The following is a 24,783-nucleotide window of genomic DNA, read 5'->3' on the forward strand; positions in this document are numbered from 1 at the left end:
AATCTCTTGCATTCCTATATACTAATGATGAAAAATCTGAAAGAGAAATTATGGAAACACTCCCATTTACCATTGCAACAAAAAGAATAAAATACCTAGGAATAAACCTACCTAGGGAGACAAAAGACCTTAATGCAGAAAACTATAAGACACTGATGAAAGAAATTAAAAATGATACCAACAGATGGAGAGATATACCATGTTCTTGGATTGGAAGAATCAATATTGTGAAAATGACTATACTACCCAAAGCAATCTACAGATTCAATGCAATCCCTATCAAATTACCAATGGCATTTTTTACAGAACTAGAACAAATCATCTTAAAATTTGTATGGAGACACAAAGGACCGCCAGTAGCCAAATCAGTCTTGAAGGATAAAAACGGAGCTGGAGGAATCAGACTCCCTGACTTCAGACTATACTACAAAGCTACAGTAATCAAGACAATATGGTACTGGCACAAAAACAGAAACATAGATCAATGGAACAAGTTAGAAAGCCCAGAGATAAACCCAGGTACCTATGAGCAACTAATCTATGACAAAGGAGGCAAAGATATACAGTGGAGAAAAGTCTCTTCAATAAGTGGTGCTGGGAAAACTGGACAGCTACATGTAAAAGAATGAAATTAGAACACTCACTAACACCATACACAAAAATAAACTCAAAATGGATTCGAGACCTAAATGTAAGACTGGACACTATAAAACTGTTAGAGGAAAACATAGGAAGAACACTCTTTGACATAACTCACAGCAAGATCTTTTTTGATCCAACTCCTAGAGAAATGGAAATAAAAACAAAAATAAACAAATGGGACCTAATGAAACTTCAAAGCTTTTGCACAGCAAAGGAAACCATAAACAAGATGAAAAGACAACCCTCAGAATGGGAGAAAATATTTGCCAATGAATCAACGGACAAAGGATTAATCTCCATAATATATAAACGCCTCATGCAGCTCAATATTAAAAAAACAAACAACCCAATCTAAAAATGGGCAGAAAGCCTAAATAGACATTTCTCCAAAGAAGACATACAGATGGCCAAGAAGCACATGAAAAGCTGCTCAGCATCACTAATTATAGAGAAATGCAAATCAAAACTACAATGAGGTATCACCTCACACCAGTTAGAATGGGCATCATCAGAAAATCTACAAACAACAAATGCTGGAGAGGGTGTGGAGAAAAGGGAACCCTCTTGCACTGTTGGTGGGAATGTAAATTGATACAGCCACTATGGAGAACAGTATGGAAGTTCCTTAAAAACTAAAAATAGAATTACCATATGATCCAGCAATCCCACTGCTGGGCATATACCCAGAGAAAACCATAATTCAAAAAGACACATGCAGGGCTTCCCTGGTGGTGCAGTGGTTGAGAGTCTGCCTGCCAATGCAGGGGACACAGGTTCGAGCCCTGGTCTGGGAGGATCCTGCATGCCGCGGAGCAACTAGGCCCGTGAGCCACAGTTGCTGAGCCTGCGCGTCTGGAGCCTGTGCTCCGCAACGGGAGAGGCCACGACAGTGAGAGGCCTGCGCACCGCGATGAAGAGTGGCCCCCACTTGCCGCAGCTGGAGAAAGCCCTCGCACAGAAATGAAGACCCAACACAGCCATAAATAAATAAATAAATAAATAAATAAAATTAGAAAAAAAAAAAAAAAAGACACATGCACCCCAATGTTCATTGCTGCACTATTTACAATAGCCAGGTCATGGAAGCAACCTAAATGCTCATTGACAGACGAATGGATAAAGAAGTTGTGGTACATATATACAATGGAATATTACTCAGCCATAAAAAGGAACGAAATTGGTTCATTTGTTGAGACGTGGATGGATCTAGAGACTGTCATACAGAGTGAAGTAAGTTAGAAAGAGAAAAACAAATATCGTATATTAACGCATGTATGTGGAACCTAGAAAAATGGTACAGATGAACCAGTTTACAGAGCAGAAGTTGAGACACAGATGTAGAGAACAAACATATGGACACCAAGGGGGGAAAACCGCAGTGGGGTGGGGATGGTGGTGTGCTGAATTGGGAGATTGGGATTGACAGGTATACATTGATGTGTATAAAACTGATGACTAATAAGGACCTGCAGTATAAAAGAACAAACAAACAAAAACAACTAATACTAAACTTTCTTTGGGTTATTTGTATGGAAATATGTTAATATAAATGTTTCAGACATTACATGAAATTTCTAAAAATCTTATATGTTCTGGTATAATGTTATAAGTCATAATTCTAGTTATTACTTTAAAATGTATTTCTCAGAAATAACTAAATTTCCTTGTCAATTGCATTATTATGGACTTTCATCAAATCTTTAACCGTGGCAATTTTTAAGTCTTTTGTCGTTTACAGACAGTTCTGGGTGTACTCTGATGCTTTTGCAAAAATGTTCCTATAAAAGGGTTTCATCTTCAAGGAATTCATGGAAGACTCTGACAGGTACAGGTTTCTGGTAAATGACTATACTGCTGAACTGAATGAATAAGCATTTTCAGAACTCTAATGGGAAACTGATGAATTCATAAAAGTGCTAACAAAAGATCAAGCTGAAAAAAAAAATTAATTACATGGGACTGAGTGAACTGATGAGGATGATTATAATTTTTGTGACTTTCTGTTTGAATTAAAAAAAAAATCCCCCCAAAAAAATAAATAAATAAATGAGAAAAATTAAATATTTAGCAGTTGCAGAAAATGCATTCGAGAAAATTTAGCATCAATTCTTTTTCTCAATTCTGAGGAATAAAACTGAAGTTGCTTTATATAAGATGAAGAATCTACAAATAAACAAAAATAACAATAATAACTATGAAAAACATCATACTTAATAATGGAATATCAAAAGCTTTCCCCATGAGATTGGGAAGATAAAAATATCAGCCAGCACACTTTTATTCCATATTTATTGCATATTGAATAGCCAATGTAATAAGATAGAAAAATGTATTAAAGTTATGAGAATTGAAAAGAAAGAAATATCACTGTTATTGGTAGTCAATATTATAATGAATAGCAAATAAATTAATGAATAAATGAGTAATAATAAATTATAAATTAATGTAACAAAGGTCACTGGAAGATCAATGTACAAAACTCACTTGTATTGCTAACGAATATAAAACAAAATTTTAAATGTGCCAGTTAAATTAACATCAAAACATCACATACCCCAGAGTTTAACAGAAAATGTGCGATAACCTTACAAAACAAATGAAATAAAATGTTATATGAAAATGTTACTGAGAAAAATTTTTAAATCTCTAATGCAAATACGTAAATCATCGGTCAAATTTACGTAGAGATTTAATGAGATCCCAACCAAAAATCAAGCTGATTCTAAAATTACAAGGAAATGTGAAAAAGACAAGTATACCCAAGATAACCTTGAAGTAGAACAACAAAATTTGGAAGGTTTACACTACTATATCTAAAATTATTATGAAACCACGGTAGCTAAAGCTCTGCAATGTTGGCACATGAATAGAAATATAGACTAATGGAACCATACAGATAGTTTAAAAACAGGCCCATACATATCAGGTTCAGCTGATTATAGCAAAGGTGACTGCAATTTTAAAAGAAAATAATCGTTCTTTCAAAAAACTGGGGAGAATCAATTAGACATTCATATAAGGAAAAAGAAGATTTCTGCAATGATTCCCAACTTATATTTATCACCTACAAGTACAGGCCATGTACAATAAGATCCCCACTTGCTGAAAACTCAAGGAATCTATTTGGAGACTGTATTCATCCCATGCCACTCCTGATGGCATCACCAAAGCTATTCTGCCTCTAGTCCTTACTCCAATGTAGAAATGCTAATGATATTGGAAAGGAAGTTAGAAGTATAACCTTTCACTAACTCTCCAACAGGGCTTACACTGAAGAGTGGTAGGCTGAGAAAGGGTCAGTGCATTCTTTCCTTTTTTCTAAACTTTTTCCAGCTCACTATCCCTTTATAATATATAGCATTGTTCTAATTTCAGAAATGGTCATCATTTTTTCTATACAACTCAGATTAACATATTAGAGAGGAAAATTTAAAGATTTGGTCATTAAAAATAAGCACTAGCTGTTCTGTTTTGAAAGACTCTGAGGTGCGAATATTTGTGTGTGTGTGCACACGCATGCGCACACACAAGGGTATATTTAATATAGTTAAGTAATAAAATACAGTTGGTTCCAAGGGATTTATTAACTGAGGTATCACTTCATTTGAATTTAAAGATGAAACTCCTATTGAAAAGTTATTTTATAGTTATCTCTTTTTTTTTAACATCTTTATTGGAGTATAATTGCTTTACAATGGTGTGTTAGTTTCTGCTTTATAACAAAGTGAATCAGCTATACATATACATATATCCCCATATCTCCTCCCTCTTGCGTCTCCCTCCCTGAAAAGTTATTTTTAAAGACCTATATAAAACGTGAATTTCTTTTTTCCACTGAGTGTATGTAATGCTATTTCTGCAGAAAGAAGTGGAGTAAATTATCCCTGGATCTGTGAAACCATCTGTGATGTGTGTTAATGGTCAAGTAGGGTTCAAAAACTATAGAAATGATATTTTATACATCAAATTCTCATAACATCCACTTTGATATGAAAGGATCTAAAAATATACATACATAGAAAAGTAGAGCACAGTCAGGGAGGGAATAACATACTCATTGAGGAATCATTAGTTACTTGATCCTTTAGTATATAAGACACTATGTACTTAATTTTACATTAAAAAATCCATAATACATCATTTTTTAATTTCTGAATTTGGTTACTAAAGTCAATCTCTTTTGTGAAAAAAATTCACAAAACAAAACATCACAAAACAAAACATCTTTTCTGGATGTAGTTTTACCTGTTAGAATCATTTAAGTCAGCTCTGCCTCAAGGAAAGAACTTGGTGATCTCTTAAAATCCATACATTTATATACATAATTTAAACATTATTGTAGTTTTGGATGAATTGGAATTTGTGTGTATGTGTGTGTGTGCATGTGTAATTCCAAGAGAATACAGCAATGGTCTCTTCAATTTCGAGATACTTAAGTGGCTTTACAAGTGTATTAAAATGTGCATGCAATCGTGCTATCTCAAAGTATAAACAACAAACAATATTTCTGGAAGAAAATTATGTTCTCAAGATGGTAACTTTTCATCATCACCTTCACCTAAAACAATGATTCATGATGCTTTTAGGAACACATCCATCTGGAGTGACTAAGTGACTCCCAAAGACCCTCGATGCCCTTTGATTCCAGGAAGTATTTTATCTGGTTTCAAATCTTCCTCTTAAGTTAACATTTTGCTTTCCTAAGGTCCTAAAAAATCGATAGGACTTCCTTAGGCCAATAGAGGTTGGTCTGTGCAGGAATTTCTGGCAGCTTTACACGTAACACATTCTGAAACTACGGGCAGACAATAAAGGAAAAGCATTGATGCATGTAAGGCAGCTAGAAGTTCTAGGGAGGCTGTATTTGAAAGAAAGGAATTAGTCACAGGGGAGAGTAAGCTGTCAACACTGCAGCATCTGTTTTCTGACATGCTTCATGGTCGTCATGTCTCCTCTATTGTTCAGAATAGATAAAAGCCAAGGAAGAAGGCAGCAGGATTCATGGGTCATCCACCGAGGTGACATTTTGCTCTTAGTGAGCCTATTACTTCAAGCGTTCCCAATCGAAATGGCTACTGGACCCCCCTAACTAAAGAAAATAGATCCAACTGGGCCCCAAATTCTAGTAGGGAAATGCCAGAAATGTAGGAATCTTATTTTTAAGTTTTAGCACAAACTTTTTATGGAGAGGCAATTAAAAAAAATGAAAAGACAAAATATTTTCCCAATCATGCAGACCACGACAGCTTTATTTATACTGTTATCAACTTCAACAAGCCATGATGATGCTATTGAAATAAAGAAATAAATTGCAAGAAAGAAAACTTCCGGATAAAAATTTTTACTATAACAAAAAAGCTTAATAGAAGAAAAATATATGATTGTTGTCTTCAAAAGCAATAGAAAGCAAGAGTATTAACCCTGTCAATAGAGTTCTTGGGTTTTGAGGAAGTACAAAGGCCATGGTGCTGCTCTAAAACAGGTAGAGAGAGAAGCTGTCAGGATGGTGGTTACAGGAGAATGGGCTCTGGTGTCAGGCAGCCTGGTTCAAATGTTGATTCTGCCATTTACTGTAACCTTGGACTTGAGACTTAACCTCTCCAGGCCCCATTTTCTTATCTGGAAAATAAGGATAAGAATGGTATCTACCTCCAAGATTGTGTTGCACATTTAATGAGATTAATCCATGTAAGGTGTTTAGAAGACTACATGACACAGAGTAAGAACTTAATAAAGTGTTAATCCTTATAATGCAGAGACAACATTGCAATGAACCTAAGAAATCAGCCAACTACCATACACTGGATATCAGCAGATTCTCTGCACTTCTTGTTCAGTCATTCCTCAAACATCTACCAGCCATCTTTACAGCAGGCACTATACCAGGCACAGAGAATACTGGGAAAAAGAGACAAAAGTCCAGGCCCTCAAAGAGTTCCCATTTCATCATTTTCCTGAATTGACACTCCCCGGGATGATGATTTGCTATAAATGTAGGCCTTCCTTTTTCGTGTCCAGAATTTTTATATTTCTGCCATATCTTTATTTTACATGACCAGACATTTTTATACTGTCTTATTACTCTACATTCTCAAATCTAGTTAGAAATGGAGAGATTAAAAATAAGCACAACTTTTCTTAATGTGATTGAACAAAACTCCTGCAATAGATCCTGAATTCTGACAAACTGGAGGATAGAAAGATTTTGACATATATTTATTTCAGTTACTGGCTGATGAATAACAATCAGAATTATTTTTTAAATGTAGAAAACATGCATTTTTAACCTATTAGAAATGTCAAAATATGAAAATCCAATAATCAGATGTCATAGAAGGCTAAATGTATTTCCAGCAAAATTTGCCTGGAAATATATCTTATATACACTTTGATCTTGTTTTCACAAAGGTCTTTGAGTTTAGTTCAATGAATGCAATACTGTATATAAAGCTATCAAGAAAAAGGTAGAAAAGTTGGGCAAATCAACTTTATGGAAATAACATATTATTTTCTCTGAATTTCATTCAGTATAAATGAAAACTTTTCATGAAAGAAAAATACAGTAGTTAATTTAAAGATACCTTGCATAGTGAATGGAGATATGCACTTAAGATGAGATACAAAGTCTGAATTACCATTTTTTAGGAATATATTTTTACATGACACATATTCCTTAAGTTTTTGACAGTATAAAAAATGAATTTGAGTTAGAATGAGTTCAATTTTCCATTTTATCATTTTATTTGTGTCACTAAGAAGCAATCGTATCTTATACAGGTGGGAACAGTCAATGGATGTTAAGGCAGGTGGGTGAAGGTCTGATGAGGAACAGGATATTGGAATGAAATTGAATTATCTCCCCATAAAATACTGATCAAAATCAAAGGGAAAAAATGGTGTAGACCTGGCAGATCACTAACTTGACCAGCTGATCAAGGTTAATATCATCAGCAGTAGAACAGACTGACACAGTGTACCTCCAGATGTGGTCAGCATCATTTCTGTGGTATTCCTAACAAGAATGCATAGCCTGAGTGTGATGAGGAAAGATCAGAAGGACCCAGGTTGAGGGTGATAATATGGAATGAAATGCCTATACTTCTGAGACTCTAAAGGATACCCAAAACAGGGAAAGACTGGAACTGCTCCAGATTGAAGGAAATTATAAGATATGACAACCAAATGAAACATGTGTTCTAGAATGGAATTATGGCCCAAGAAGGAAAAAGAGACATTGTTTAGATAGTTGGTGAAATTTAAGCGGGGTCTGAGATTGGATGATATTGTGCTGTCAATGTTGATTTCTTGATTGTATTGTGTATGTTGGTTATACAGGGAGTGTCCTTGTTTTAATAAAATATATACTAGAGTATTTAAGGGTAATGGAGTATATTGTCAGTAAAAGGCATACTGGACAGAGATAGAGGGTGATGGAGCAAATGAGCTAAAAATATTACCAATTAGGAATCTGGTGAGAGAAGAGGTAGGAGTTCTTTGTACTGTCTTTGTAACTTTTCTGTAGGTTTGAAATGATTTCAAAAAACATTTTTCAATTAAAAGCAATCATTAACCTGGGAACTCTCCTGCATATATAACTGACAGTGAGTTGACATTCTTAACATATAAAGAATTTTACAAATAAACAAGAAAAATGACAAGACTCTGGTATAAAAATGGCAAAGGATATTTAGAAACTATTCATCTAATCAGAGACACCAACAACTTACTAATAAATATATGAAAATGTACAAATTCACTAATATTCAAAAACAGTAAATTTTAGAAATGACAGTCATTTCTCAGATATCATATTAGCAAAAAGTATTTTAAATATAGTGCTCAGTGCTTCAAAGTGTATAGTTCAAGTCATCTGCAAAGTAAATTGTTTCCTCAAAACACATATCTTACTTTCTTTTCGGTGCTGTTCAGGGTATTTTTACTGGTTAAATTAAATGGATTTAAGCTGAAATATTCACTGATTCATGTATTCTCTAGTGCACTCACATCCTCAATAATAATCAAACATAATTTTTACACCACCTAGAGTTTTAAATAACCAAAGGTTAAAATACAAAGGAAAGATGACAGCATGCCAATCATCTCCCTCTTTAAATGCTCAATGGGTAAAATCACTGAAAAGAAGAGGCAAAATTTGAATGACTTTCATTCAACTATTATGAAATACATCAATATATGGTTTCAAAAATATGACTCCTTGCCAAGATCAATGGAATGCAAGTGTATATAACAGCTAGGGAAATAAGATTTCTTAAGTAATGGAGATAACATAAACTCCATGTCAATAAGGACACCAAAATAATATTTTGCATGGACTTTTTTAAAAGGTACATGCTTCACCACACTACAGGAGATGACAAAACAAGTTACAAATAAGCTCAATTTTATTTCCTATCACTTCATAATAAACTGCAGGAAGATCATTTTAATTTGTTAAATGAGTCTTTTGAAAAATGATTTTAAGTGATTGACCAAAGGCCTAAACAGCATTTGGGAAGTTTCTCAACGACATTGTTAAGACTAAAAGGAGAAGAGTCTTAAGGCCAAAGAATTAAAATATATTACAACAATTCCTCAACATTCATCTTGGAAAAGATCATTGAAATGTCAGCGCATATCAATGTATGGCAGATTAAGAAAAGAGAATTAAATGAGCTTTGATGGCACCTTGAAAATTTTCTTATAATACTTGAGTTGCATCCAAATAATCCAACTTTCCTCTAGAGACAAAAGAGAAAGCAAGTTAAATACTATAGAAGATGTTACTTTTGATACAAATCAGAATCCATTTTTCTGGTAATATAGTAACTTAAGTCTTTTACAAATTAGAAAATATAATGGAAAAATAAAGATCCCACTTGAGTAACAGAATAGCCTATAAGGTTCCTAGGAAAAAATCTAACAAAATATGTGTATGCCCTTTATAGAGATAATTATAAAAAAGAAATGAAAGAAAATGGCGAGATAAGTCATATCCCTGGATTTTAAAAAATGAATATCAGAAAAATGTTAGCACATTAATCTATAAATATGATATAATTCCAATACAAATCCCAATGGCATTTTTTTCATAAAACTTATCAAATTGATTCTAAAGTTTATACCAAAGAATAAAGTTTCAAGCATAGCAAAAGAATCTGAACAGGAAGAACAGAGACCTGAACTATGAGTTAGCAATCTTATAAAACTACAGTAATCAGAGTAGTGTGGTCTTCCTGCAGGAGCCACAGGCAATCAGTAGAGCAGAATACAAGGCCCAGAAAGAGACCTCTGAATTGATAGAGATTTGGTACTGCATTTGACATTACAAATATGTGAGAAAAGAATGGGCTTCTGGGTACCTGGCATTGGGACCACCAGCTTCACCTATTAGATATTACACTAGATAAGTATACCTAGATCTAAGTTCAAGATGTCCATTTCTTTTCTTTGTTAGGCAGGACAAAACGATCATTCATTGAATACAGCGGGGCAGATTAAGATGGAAAGTTAAATACAGATGTACCATTGTCCCCTTTCCAGATCTTCAATTAAAAGATCAATAGTAAACTAATCAACAGTATTTGCATTAATGCCTATGTATCAGTATTCATTGCAGAGTCAAATATTGGCTGAGATAATCTCTCCATTGTCACAAATTCTTCAACATCCATAGAAGAAAGTTAGGTAGCATCAGGGACAGATGAACTTTTTTCTTACTTCCCCCAAACTGCCCAAAATCATGCCAAATTTTCTATTCTGTAGAGTAGACCATAAACTTCTCATAAAGGAAATTTTAAACCACAGAATATAATCTAGGGGACTGTACCAAAGCTACACCAAGGGACAGCAAAAGGATTTTATGTATCCTGAAGAAAGTGCAGTTTTGCAAAACATGGAAAAAGGGAACAGAGTCCTTTTGGAATTCAGGGAAATTTTCTCATTCATTTTCACTTACAAATATACTTTCACTTTTCAATTAGCCTTTACTGTTTTCATATTTCTCTTCTATATTTCTTGTACAAATAGATAAGTGAATAATATCTTAGAATGATTTCTCTAGTCTTTGTTTTTTTCCTTTCAAAACACAATAGCCAGAAAACTGTAATGATGAGAAAACTCCTTTGATCTGCCTAAGTGTCTTAGTTCTTTCATACATAAAGTACCATATATTATTGTCTGTTGTTTTTAGGTAATACTGATGTTGGCTAAACATACACAGAAATGCCAGAAGAGCCAACAATCTTTTTACACTGTGCTCACGTGAAGTTTGTGGTCCAATTTTTAACAGCAGCCCCTACTTGAAAAACATCATTGGAAACCAGCATCTCAGGTTGGGAGGCCAAATGAGACTGCTCACGGCGCACCAGGGCACTGCTTATAAGGTTCCCAGTAGCTTCATAATGATGTCACTTTGTTTGAAGCTGCCTTTCAGTACCAAGATGTGACTTAAGCGCACTTCCAGTCCCAAGATACTGTGATGTCTGCCTTTCCCACTTCCATCTTGCTCTTAGCTCACTTCAGACACCCCAAGACCCAGAGCGCGTCCATTAGTCTCATATGTCCAAACCAACAGAGTTGTGTGATTAGGTTTCCAGCTTTCACACAGTGGCTGAGATGTTGCTATATAGCTCATTACAGGTGTCGTTATTCTCTAAGAACTTGACCTACAGTCATTTGGAAGCAGTGTCTGCCAGTTAGTGAAATCCTCACGCCTAGAGCTAATGGCATTTCAGGATAGATAAGGCACCCTGCATCAATAGAGCAATTTGAACATTCTCCAGATCCTTTACCCTAGCCTAGAGAAAACTTTGATGTCATTTGTGATTCCTGGTGTACTCATGATGATCTTTCGCTCGATCTTTCACTCATTTTTTCATCCACCAAATATTTATTTAGCATCTAACTTTGTATGACAGCATGGCAGGTAAAATGGAGTATGCAAGTTTAATGCATAATCCTTTACAGCAAAAAAAACAAATCTAATCAAAAATCATTGTCAGCTACATAAAATTTCAGGCAAACACAGAAGTACTCCTGGGAAAAGGATTCGAAAGCTACATCCTGGAGTCTTATGGTGGTTGTCTACAACCACCGCAGGCATGGTGCTGATAAATGTTTAACATTCGGCTCTCTGTTCTCTAGAGAAATAATTCTAAGATATTGGTTCATTTATCCATTTGTTTAGGGAAGATAGAAGAAAAGAAATATGAAAAAAGTAGACTCATTGAAAAAAGAATATTTATCAACAAAAATACATTTTTTAAAAATAGCTCTACTCTGTAGCACTTGCTTTTTCTATAGTCTACTTCAAGCTACAACAGTAACGTCAGCCAGCTCACAAAGTTTCAACTCTTATCAGCCAGTAGGAGCCCGCTCCAGTGCACCACTGACTGGCTGAGAAACATTTACTTCTTTTAACTTTTCTTATTTTCAAAATGTCTTTAATGATAATAGTGGCTGCCCCCAGGGACAGAAATCAGGTGGCCGGGGAGGGATGAAGGTAGACTTTTTTCTCTATATCTTATTGTGCCTTTTAAATTTTGAACCATGGAATATATTACCAATTTTTTTTTAATTACAATTACAATTTAAATTTTAAAAATCTTAAGTAAATATTTGTTACCAAATAGATTTAGATTTTTAAAATTTAAATTGTGATCAAAGGCAGTAAATGATACTTTTTACCATCTCATATGCAATTAATACATATGTATATATGTGAAATATTGAAACAACAAGATGTTATATGTTAGAATGCCAAAAGGAGTGGCCCAGATTTAAAAACCTGAAGAAAGAAATTAATGTAAACTGGGAAGTTCGCGGTCAAGGTAAAAGCTTCACGGAGGGGCTTCCCTGGTGGCGCAGTGGTTGAGAATCTGCCTGCCAATGCAGGGGACACGTGTTCGAGCCCTGGTCTGGGAGGATCCCACATGCCGCGGAGCAACTAGGCCCGTGAGCCACAACTACTGAGCCTGCGTGTCTGGAGCCTGTGCTCCGCAACAAGAGAGGCCGCGACAGTGAGAGGCCCGCGCACCGCGATGAAGAGTGGCCCCCGCTTGCCGCAACTGGAGAAAGCCCTCGCACAGAAACGAAGACCCAGCACAGCCAAAAATAAAAATATATAAATAAATAAATAAATAAAATTTTTTAAAAAAAAGCTTCACGGAGCTGTGAGTGAAGTTCTGAAGTGTGAACCGGACTTGGATGAGAAGAAAGAAGGAGATCTACACATAAACGATGAGCAGACTGGCCACTGCACCTGGCATTTATACTCCTACTAAATGGTACCACTTTTCTCCGTCCCTGCCAGTGCCGGAGCTGACATTCCTCGCAGCCTCTACTTCTCACTGACCTCCCCCTACTTCATCTGGAGTCAGAGCAAGATGCACAATAGCCAGATATCTCAGGATAGCTCACTGCCATCAACCCGCATGGAGATGAGAGTGAAGTCAGGGACTGACACGAGAAACAGGGAAGCCGCTTCACATCATCTCTAGTAATAACATTCATGTTTATTTAGTGTTTGCTCTGCAGCAGGCACTCTATGGTCAAACTCACGAAGCCTAACTCACGGGGGAATAACTCAACCTCTCGCCTTCTACCATGCAGGCAAGAACCTGCGGTCAGCGGAGCACCACGACCTCACCCCACCCACTCCCAAAAGCAACTAGGAAATGAGCTTCTTTCCTCATGAGGAAGAGCTCTTCTGTGAGCTAGGACAGACCTGACAGAAAGCTGGATCCACATCGAATCACTGCCAGTTAAAGGATGACAGATCACCTGTTTATTTTGATGAGCATTTTTCAACATTTAACTGGTTTACAGCTAACCATTCTTTGAAGCACACAAATGTATTCACTTATCCAGGACCATATTTTGCAAGCTAGTCATCTTAATGGATACCTCAGATAGTTCCACTGAGCAAAATTTGACATTTTTTGGATAGTTTGGCTTTTTTAATGACAAAATTAAAATTTTGTGAGAATTTGATTTCCCTGATTTAATTTGCACCCAGTAATGGAATACTCTTTGGTCATTAACGAACAGATTATAAATGAATATCTATTGGCATAGGAAAATCCTCAAAAAATTTTGCTAAATTATAAAAAGTTATAAAATATTATGTACAGTGTGATTTAATTTTTTTAAAAAATAGTATATCTATACATTTTAAGTAGACATTTATAACTGAAAGTATTAGTAGAAACTATCCCCAGGGGGATAAAATTACAGATGATTTTTGCTTCCTTCTTTGTGATTTTCCTAAGTTGTAAAATTCACTATAAGCATTAATATTATATGTAATGTTTGAAATTTGTAGCGTAGTTAAAATTTCGACATTCTAGAGGATCCATCCATCAGTACGCGAGAGTAGAATCCACACTACTTATCCAGAAAAAGCCTGGCCCTGCCCTTGGGAACTGTCTACTTCAGCCACCACAGGAGGATGTGGGTACCTTCTGTTCAGGCACGGCCTTATTTGGCTCCTCAATTTTTATAATAAAATGTCAGTATTTCCTCCAACTCAACTGCTGCTGAGGCTCAACACTTAACCCTCATTTAACTGTCAACAAAGAATAGCTGCAATTTGGGTATTTATCAGAGAAGTCTAACTCGAATTCAGTATTATGCTCAAGACACTGGGAAAAGCAATTGGTATGGAATATTGCCTAGAAGACATGGTATTTTATCAGGATTTCATATAGGAGGTGCTATTGGCATTCTGAGCAGTAAAACTTGGTTGCACAGAACTTTTGTGCACACTACCAAGGACCTCGAAGACAGCACAACTTCAAACACCTTTACACCTAGATGCACGTTACTGGCATCGTTATAGATTTGCTTTTTCTGAAGCGCGCTGGGGCTTGATGCCACCAGCTGACACGAGGTCCTCTGAACTTGTTCCTCTAAAGGCACTCACTATATTTGACCATAAAAGGTCGTAGGAGAAATAAGTCTCTGGTCTCAGAACCAAGAATAGTTGCATTCCCTTATCATCTAAGTGGTTGTCTATTTCTTCTTTGCCTTGGTTTGCATATTTCATTTTATTTTTGTCTTATTGTCCTGTAGATATCTCTATAAACCTCCTTAATTTTTTTGTGAAAATAAGCAGAGAATAAATAAGTGTTCAGGAAATGATGACACTAAAGAGATGGGTGAGAATAAGACTAAGGAAAGAAAAATACCTTCAGCAACAACAACAGGAAAAAAAACAATACAAACCAAAGCACAAGGTCTGTGAGGGTGATGGGAGGTTAGGAGATATCACAGTGGATGCGTAAAAATACCGGACTCGGGAATCAGAATTATGCTGAGTGTAAAATAAGTCAGACAGAAAAAGACAAATACTGTATGATTTCATTCATATGTGGAACCTAAAAACCAAAACAAATGAACAAACATAACAAAACAGAAAGAGAGTTACAGATACAGAGACAAACAGGTGATGGCCACAGGAGAGAGGGTTTGGGGCGAGGAGAGAAATAAGTGAGGGAGACTCAGAGGTACAAACTTCCAGTTATAAAATACACGAGTCACAGGTATGAAATGTACAGTGTGGGGAAGATAGTCAATAACTACGTATGTGTGTATGTATGGTGCCACCTTAACTTACTGTGGTGATCATTTTGAAATATATAGAAATACGTTGCGTAACAGGAACTAATAGTGCTGTAGGTCAATTATGCTTCAAAAACAAACAAACAAACTCATAGAAAAAAAATCAGATTTGTGGTTCCCAGAGGCAGGGGATGGAGGAAGAGGGCATTGGATGAAGGCTGTCAAAAGGTACAAACTTCCAGTTATAAGATAAATAAGTACTAGGGATGTAATGTACAACATGGTAAAGATAATTAACTCTGCTGTGTGTTATACATGAAAGTTGTTAAGAGAGTAAGTCCTAAGAGTTCTCAGCAGAAGGAAAATTATTTTTCTATTTCTTTGATGTTGTATCTATATGAGATGAGGGGTGCTCACTAAACTTACTGTGATAACCACTTCATGATGTATGTAAGTCAAATTATTATGCTGTACACCTTAAACTTATACAGTGCTGCATGTCAATTCTTGATATATCTCAATAAAACTGGAATAAAAAAAATCAGAAGAGGTGGGTTTGGGTGCCGACTCTGTCACCATCTAGATAAGTGACACTGTGAAAAAACAGGCAGAAGAGAAGCTAGTCTAACAACTTCAGACACTGAGAGAAGGCACAGCACAGAGGTGCAGGAGACCAGCTCTATAATCACACTACCTGAGTTTAAACCCTACCTGCATTTACTCTTGGGAGCCTTTAACAACTTAACCTCTCTAAGACTTGTTTTTCTTATCTGTAAAATGATAATGAGAATAATGACCTTGCAATATGATGGGACTTTTGTGGATTTTTTTCTCTAGTATCATCAAGCACTTTATACGGATTTACAGATGAGGAACCTGAGGTTCAGAAGAGGTAAGTGATTTACCCAAGGTCACAAAGCCAGTAAGTCTTCGAGCTATGAGTGGAATGCACGCAGTCCTTCTCCAGATCTGCACTCTGAACCAACATCTAATATTGACGTAAAAGGAACTAACCCATGGAATGCACTGAGAACTGCGCCTAGCACACGGTAAGCCTTTAATAATTGTTGGCTTCCCAAGCAAATGAAAAGTGCCTTCCAAATAGACATGATTTTAAATATCATAGAAAAATATCTTATATCTCAAATATGGTATTTGTTTAGGTAAATGTTATCAAATTTAAAGATGATACAAAGGAAGAATGAAGAATTAATAATCAATTTAACAAGAATAACTGGAAAGCATGAGAGCGGAGCCCAAAGATTTATGTATAAATATGTTCATCATGGTGTTATTTATTAAAGTTAAAAAAGGAAATGAGTTCAGTATCCAAAAGTAAGAAGACACAGACAAAAAACTGGATTAAAATATGACAGAATTTCAACATCAGTCTTCTTCTGGTGACATGATTTGTATGAGTTTTCCTATTTCTTTATTACACTAGTCAGTTGTCCACATTTTCTACAATGAAAATATATTGCTATGCTAATTTGAAAAACACAAATATTATTTTTAATTGAAATAAGTCAATCTAAAGCCCTACACATAACTTTAACAAACCTACTTCATAGGAATAGTAAGATAGGATCTGTCTGACAGCAAATCTTCCTTCAAGGACCTACCTGATAAAAGTTGGGTATTTCGGTGGTCCATACCCTTACTATGTCTAAGGTGCTAAAAAAAATTTTCAAACTATTTTAATATGTATCAGTTGGAAAGTGCATAGATTATAAGAAATCCATGCTGGTCAAACATTTGTAGAGTTAATGTATTCAACTCTAGGGACCAACAAAAACACTGACCATCTGGATGGGATGGTCGTGAGGGATGTCATCTGGAAGAAGGTTAGGCGAGTTCCATGCCTCTACAAATGGGGCAGTAGGAAGCCACAGGGCTTAGAAAAATCTAGTGCCCAAGATACAGGGGAAATTTTCTTAGCAAACAGAAATAATCAGCAATAAATCAGGCTGCTCTGTGAAGGAACAATATCTTTCGCTGTATGTGAATCATGTTGCCTAAAGCCCACTGGAGAAGGGCAGGGTCGCAGTGTTACAAACGAGGAGCTCCCCTCATATCAATCACCTGAAGACGAGGACCAGGAACATACCAAGGCGAAGAGCCCTGGTGAACCCTGGGAGATGGACCTCTCCCTTTCTTGCTCAGTCTTAAGAAGCCCAAGCCAATTACCTGGTGAATGTTAGGATGGCACCCTCCTTTCAAACACAGGCCAAAACCTGGGAGGAAAGAAACCCAAGTGAGGGGCCTGGGAAGTTATGCCAATCCTTTGGGACTAAAGATAGAATTAGATGGGGCCTTAAATCCCTGAGAGTAATCCAGGTAGAATATGATCAGGAACCCTGCTCTCTGTGTCAATTTTCTATATTTTGTTCTCCACATATATTTGCTTCTGTTTGCCCTTTAGTATTTAGCAAAGATTTGCCAAGTCCCAGGCTGCCCCATCTCTCATAAGAGAAACCAGGAAAAGAGGTTTCTGCCCACATCTGAACAGGATTATTAAATCCATTATATATGTAAAACACTTTACATATATAAACTCTTTGAGCCTCACAACTACCTATGAAGGAGGTACTATTTCTATCCTCATATTTCAGATGAGGAAATTGAGGCACAGAGAGGTTATGTGACTTGCCCAACGTCCCCAGAGAGTCATAAAGTGGGCATTCAAAATATGAATACAAGGGCTTCCCTGGTGGCGCAGTGGTTAAGAATCCGCCTGCCAATGCAGGGGACACGGGGTCGAGCCCTGGTCTGGGAAGATCCCACATGCCGCGGAGCAACTGGGCCCGTAAGCCACAATTACTGAGCCTGCGCGTCTGGAGCCTGTGCTCCGCAACAAGAGAGGCCGCGACAGTGAGAGGTCCGCACACCGCGATGAAGAGTGGCCCCCGCTCGCCGCAACTAGAGAAAGCCCTCGCACAGAAATAAGACCCAACACAGCCATAAATAAATAAATTAATTAATTTAAAAAAAAAAAAGGATTGCTCTTTAAAAAAAAGAACTATATAAACACAAAAGAACTTTCATTATCAGAACTGTGGTTATTCTTTCAGGAAGGAATCACTTTAAGCTGTTTGATATTACTTAGTAGCAATTTATGTATATGCTAAGTGTCATGAATGAATTTCTTCTTCCCCCTCTCCCCTCTTCCTCACTACTCCCACCAGCTCTCCTAATCATGCTTCTATGCATGCGAGAAGCTAGGAAATACTAGACAGCATTTTGATTCAACACACATCCAAGAATACAGCTGTAACTGCCACAGTCTAAGAAGTGCGCTGAAAAAGAATTTATCTGTCTGTGATTAAAATTACAAGACTATTAAACTCTAAACCCAGGCAATATCCTAAAGAAACAGAATACGATATTTTTGCGGCTAACTGTTCACCAATTAAGAGAAAGTATGTTTGACTTTAACATTGAGGAAGATAACTCATGAGGAAGTTAGTAATTAATAAATGGGTTTTAGGAATGGTGACTTCCGTGCGCTCTTAGCAACATCAGAAGCAATAGCTCCTTCTGCTTTTAGGCTGATCTCAATTACTTGTGTTTCTGATTTTGCATAATGTAGCAAAATTATTCTTGCTGTTTTAAACCAATCATGAATATCTTGCTTTTGTTTACTTCTCTTTAATGTGTTAATTTCACCATATATAATGAAAACACAGGAAACTCCAGCAGCTGCACGTACCTGTGATCCAAGTGGTGAATGGAGAGAATCACTCCGGAATTTAAATGGGTCTGTTTTAGGGTCACCAGAACAGTAAATTCATGTTTATTTCTCAGCTTCTGAAAAAACTGTTCAGCTGTAGCAGTGGATGCTTTTATACTTCTGGGAGTATCTAAAAAAAGAAACATACAGTAAAGAGACTAGAACTTGGCTTTATAAAGCATCCTTTGCAGGCAACATCTTTCAGAAAACATTACCAAGCAACTGCTGATAAATACCAAGCTCCAGACACTCCTGGTAAATTGGTTCAAAAATACTTTTTGCTACACATAACACAGGACAGTAAACCACATGAATGACTGAGCTTGTGTTTCAGAGATCTTTTTTCAAAAATGTCTTTGAGGTGAAGAATCAAAGAGCCCTGTTTGAAGAACTGAGCTCCCAAGTTTTCTCCTCACACTCTTCCTAAATCCTGGATACCACAGCCACGTCAGTGTCAACATTGAACAAAAGGATGTCCTTCCGAGAAAAGGACCTAAAAAACCATGATAGAGCCATTTAGCTTTTCTGACACCTCGTGACAGAAAACTGGATTTAAATCAATGTGCCACCTTCCACGTTGATATCTGTAGCCAGAAGGCTTGCTATAAATAGATTTTTTAAAAGATCATTAAAATTAGTCACTCTCAGCCTTCTGTGCAGTGGATGAAACACTAAGATCATATTATCGTGCCGTATTTTTGAAAGAAATGCACAGAACTCAATTCCCACGTCCCTCTCCCCAAGCATAGAGAACACCTAGACATGAGAGATTTGAGTGGGAGAGCAGATTTTTATCTGGCGCTTTCCTGTGGTTTAGTCGTGCACTCCAACCTCAGGACCCAGAGGACATGGGAGAAATAGCCAGGGGTAGAAATGGATTTAGTGGACAGGAAAAACCTATCATTCAAGCCATCCGCTCACAGAGCATAATGCTCTCCTATTCACAGTGTGTGCAGAGGGTTGATGGGAGCCAGAAACACAGTTTCTGTAGCTATCAAATCGTTCTCCTCTTTTCTGTGCTTTACACTAGATAGACTAGATAAGGAGTTCTCAATGGGGAAGTTACTGGCATTTGGAGAGAATAACCTTTCCTGTGGAAGACTGTCCTATGCACTACAGAACATTTAGCACCCCTGGTCCTGGCCCAGTGAATGCCAGTGGCACTCAGTCCTAGTCATTGTGACAACCCAAAGTTCTCCCACACATTTCCAAGCATTCCCTTTCGAACAGTGCAGCAGAAATCAGGCTGAGAACCACAACCTTGATGAAACAGAGATTATGAGATTAATCTAAAGTTCCCCACCTTTCCAGCCACACAAATTTATGGAATTAACAATGTAATCACCAGGTCTGTGTCCATCACTGGGGATGCATAGACATGGAGAAGCCCTTGAGATACCCATAAAATGGAGGAGGGGACAAATAATCCCAATAAAATAAAAGAAACGCTGTCATACACGTAAGTACAAAGTGGTGTTGGACCACAGAGGGAAAAGTAGCCAACATCATCTGGAGGGAAGGATCTCAAAACAGAAGGCATTTGGTCAGGAGCTCACCAGGTAGAGAAGAGAGGGAAAAGCATCCCAGTCATAGAAATAGCTTATGAAAAAGCAAAGTGATGTGAAAGGGCATGACATGGCTGAAACAGCAAGTAGCAGCCATTGCAGGATGGGGCTGGGTAGGAAAGCTGGAGAGGAGAGGCAGGGCCTTGTGTGCCAATGTAATAGACACTTGTTTCTGTCACCATCCTCAATTTACTCTCTGGGTAAAAAATAAATAATAATAACTCTTATCTGCCACTGCAAAACGATCCCTCCCCACTCTTTTTTTTTTTTTAATTTTATTTATTTATTTATTTTTGGCTGTGTTGGGTCTTCGTTTCTGTGCGTAGGCTTTCTCTAGTTGTGGCGAGCGGGGGCCACTCTTCATCGTGGTGCGCGGGCCTCTCACTGTCGCGGCCTCTCTTTGTTGCGGAGCACAGGCTCCAGACGCGCAGGCTCAGTAATTGTGGCTCACGGGCCCAGTTGCTCCGCGGCATGTGGGATCTTCCCAGACCAAGGCTCGAACCCGTGTCCCCCTGCATTGGCAGGCAGATTCTCAACCACTGCGCCAGCAGGGAAGCCCCCCCTCCCCACTCTTAACCCATGGCTTCCTCTGTGCTAAAAGTACCCAATCAGAGTGTCGCCTATTCCTGTACACAGTAATTGATTCAGAAACAGGCACCTAATCCAGGGCAATGAAGTCAGGCCCAGGATACTGGTTCCAGGTTTTAGGAAAAAGAAACTTCCTAGTTTCCAAAAAGAAACTTCCTCAGTTCTAGTCAATAATCACAGTTCAAAAGCGTAATAATAATCCGCAATTTCAGCCATGGTAAATGTAATAGTTTCTCCCTAGATTCCACTAGAGAGAAGACAGGCTTTGCAGAGATGCCATCCAATTCCTCTGAGATCCAAAACCGTCTGCTTCCCAAGGAGGCACAGAAAATGAGACTCTGTGAGAAAGATTTATCTAGTGTTAACTTTTAATCCACTCCAATTTATATACAAGTGAATCATTCACAAACTTCATGACTTCATTTCAATTTGCCAGATAAAAACAAATTAAAATTGAATTACAACTATTACACTCCCCCCCCCCACACCGCCCCGCCCCGCTCCGACCCTTTTCAGGCAGGTAGAGCTTGAGCAGCGTCCTTTGCCTTGCTGAACAGGGTGATAGATGGGGACATAAATGAAGGAAACTGAGGAAGGACTACATTAAATACAGGAATGATGATCAGAGCCACAGAGAGATGGGAAGGTGTAGCTCAGGAAGCTTGAGCTCTTATAGTGAGAGAAAAGAAATTGAGAAAAGTGTGGCAGCTGCCTGACAAGGTGGAACTTTAGAGAAGAGATGCTTGAAGAGGATTTTTAGAAAGCTTTGTCATTTGGTACGCAAAGAAAACCTTCACTAAATATATTATTCTCCACTGCTTTTGGAGTCAGATTTGTGAGAAGGGTTGAGAGGCTATATTATTTGTGTGGGTTTTTATTTGTTTTGTTTTCAGATGAAATGTGAAGACTGACCTTATGATGAAAGGAAGAAGGACCTAAAAAATGGATTACATTTGAGTATTGTTGGTAAAAATGTAAACCACCATGGTTGAAAACATGAGGAAGGCAAGTGTAGTTGAAGGGAAACCATTTTTTTAAAGATCTGTCAATCTGCATTTTGGAAAAATGTCTCTGGTAGCCATGTGGAATATTTGAAGAAAGAAAAAAAGTTGAACATTGGGAAAACTCTTGAGAAACTGGCAATTCAGGTGACTACTGACTTTTTGTTAAATTTCACATATTTTAAATATCACATTTTGACATCCCTAAACCACCTTTTCTAAATCAAATTGATGTTTTTGGCTTTCACCAGGAATCGTGATACAGAACTACTTACTGGTTCTTTCACTGCCTGTCAGGCATGTTGATGTGAGAAGGGCCAAGTGAACCCCAGATGGATATCTGCATTGAGATGTTTAAGGAAGTGTTTAAGGAGACCTGCGGGGCAGAACCATCCTCTATCCTGCCAGGGTGGTAAGTGTGGTCCCAGAGGGTCTCCTCCATCCAGCTTGGACTTAAGCCTATTCACTTACGCGGGTCACAATTCAGGACACGCTCTCTCGCCCTGTCTAGGCTCTCCTCCCAGCCCATTACCTTTGTTTTGCTCCCTCTGTGGCGGTTAGAGTGACTTGCAGGAAGAAGGGACCCTCCAATACCAAACATGTCCTGCAGAAGCTCCATTCAGCCTATGCTTTAGGGACAGGAAAAATGAAATTCTTTTTTTTCCATCCTGATTAACCAAGTTCACTTGTATAGTGGTTTAAAAACTGGGTCTTGCATGAATCTATAATCCCCAGGTGAAGACAAATTACTGAATGAGGCAGAGAGAGCACCTCTAGGAAGTATACTAATTTTCAGCTTTCTGTCAACAGAACACCATCTCCCACCAATCCTTACCTCACCTTAATGATATTTAAATCTATTGTTCCCCCTTAAAAACATGTGTTTCAAAAATTTATTATGCCTGAGTCCGGGAAGGATTTGATGGGAACCTGAACTCTGTGAGTAGCTCAAAACAATTAGGGAGTATAATAATTTTATTATTATAGAATTCAAGAGATTTTTAGAAAGCAGAATCTAAAGAATTTGGTCACTGATAAAACACAAGCAAAAGGCAAAAGAACAGGAGAAAATTGAATCCAATTGAATCCAAAGCTTCTAGCTTGAGAGACAGAATGAAAGGAAAATGCAGTAGGAGCATGATGGTACCCAAATGGGATTTCAGTTTTAGAAACGGTCGTTCTGAGGTGTTCTGGAATGTGCATGTGGACATGTCCGGTAGGAGGCTGGCACTACAGAATTTGATCTCAAGAGAGAGGTCAAGGTCAGCAGTATAAATGTAGAGGTCATCAGAATACAGTATCTAAAGTCATAGGCATGCCTGAGTAAATCATAGGAATCACAGGAATGAGAAGAGGATAAAAGGATGGACCACAAAAACACTAAATCTGTAGCACAGCAGGGACAACATATATAACTTTGTACACGTACTATACAATGCTGCACGTCTGGCACCATACAACATTTGTCCTTCAAAAATGTATAAATAATATATTTTCCCCTTTGAACCCACATTCCATTTTATTCTCACAACGCTTAACAAGGACAACTATCACAATTCTGTGATTCACCCAAAGGCACCAGGCATGCTAGAGGTGTAATGGGGATGACAATTTCTGGTCCAGTATTCCTTCCACTAAATTGCCCTGCCTCCTGAATGTGGCATCCTTACTCATGCTTAACTGCCACTCACAAACAGAAAGGCAAATTCGGGAGCATCAACATAGAAAATAATCCAGAAAGAAGTAATTATATAACATAACATTTTTAGTTCCTTAAGGGACTCGCTTAGTAGTGATTTTAAGAAAGGTCACTTTCCCCATTTGCATTTCTGTTTCCCAATTTGTAAAATTAGCATCCCTGCCGTCTATTTTCATCTCAAAGATTATATACCGTTCAGAGAGACTTCTGAGTTCCTGTGATTATTACTCTAAGATCCAACTCTAGTCCTCACCAGAAAGTCAAGTCAAAGAAACCACCATGTGAGAATAATTTTACTTTATTTTTGTTATCATTTCAGTTTTCAGAATTCATAATTAAATTCAGGTATGTATTAAGCAATTTCTCAACAAGGTCTCCTGTTAGGAACCACACATAAAAAAATAGATGGTTATGAGAACAAATTCTCAACCCAGAAAAATAAGTTTCCAATGCCAGCTATGCAGATGACTAGCTGTGCTTGGCATGTAGCAACACCACGTGTTGGCTTTTAGAATTATGATACATATTATTATTACTCTCACAAGCAATGAGACTGTGGAACCCACTAAAACTACCAAGAGCCATTATACCCTTGTGGTGATTTTCTGAGCTTACTTTCATTCCAAGCATCTCAAACTCAGCCACAAAATACCAGTTCTCACATATGAAAATTAACATAAAAGTTTCTGGCAATGAAATTATTCTTAAGATAAATCCTGCCTACCACCCCCTGTTTCTAGAGAACTGTGAATGATCATTCTTTTATGGACAAAAATCAAAGTAAGCTGAATTTCTTTTCAAAGAAGGGCTGACGACCATCATTTGAACTGCCTCTTCAGAGAAAAACAGGCTGAGACAAGGGGCCCTTAATTGCTACTAGGAAGCCTTACAGAAGAACTTACCAGCACGCCCATGCTGTATTAGGTCTTTTTAATTGGAGAGCTGCTTGAGTTTAAAACAAAACTTTCTTTCCAAGTTTTCCATTTTTATTGCGTGCAG

The 24,783-nt window shown here is 37.4% G+C and overlaps 1 protein-coding gene across 3 annotated transcripts in view; it reads right to left on the bottom strand.

The window, feature by feature from the left end:
- NELL2 (neural EGFL like 2) overlaps positions 1–24,783 on the bottom strand; it is a 357,101-nt gene that overhangs the window by 288,751 nt on the left and 43,567 nt on the right. For all 3 annotated transcript variants that reach the window (XM_036866748.1, XM_036866747.1, XM_036866749.1), the window contains one exon: positions 18,911–19,061. In XM_036866748.1, coding sequence (XP_036722643.1) covers positions 18,911–19,061 — 151 coding nt within the window. The remainder of the gene's footprint in view (positions 1–18,910; positions 19,062–24,783) is intronic.

Source organism: Balaenoptera musculus, chromosome 10 (genome assembly GCF_009873245.2).
Source record: "Balaenoptera musculus isolate JJ_BM4_2016_0621 chromosome 10, mBalMus1.pri.v3, whole genome shotgun sequence".
Taxonomy (NCBI): Eukaryota; Metazoa; Chordata; class Mammalia; order Artiodactyla; family Balaenopteridae; genus Balaenoptera; species Balaenoptera musculus.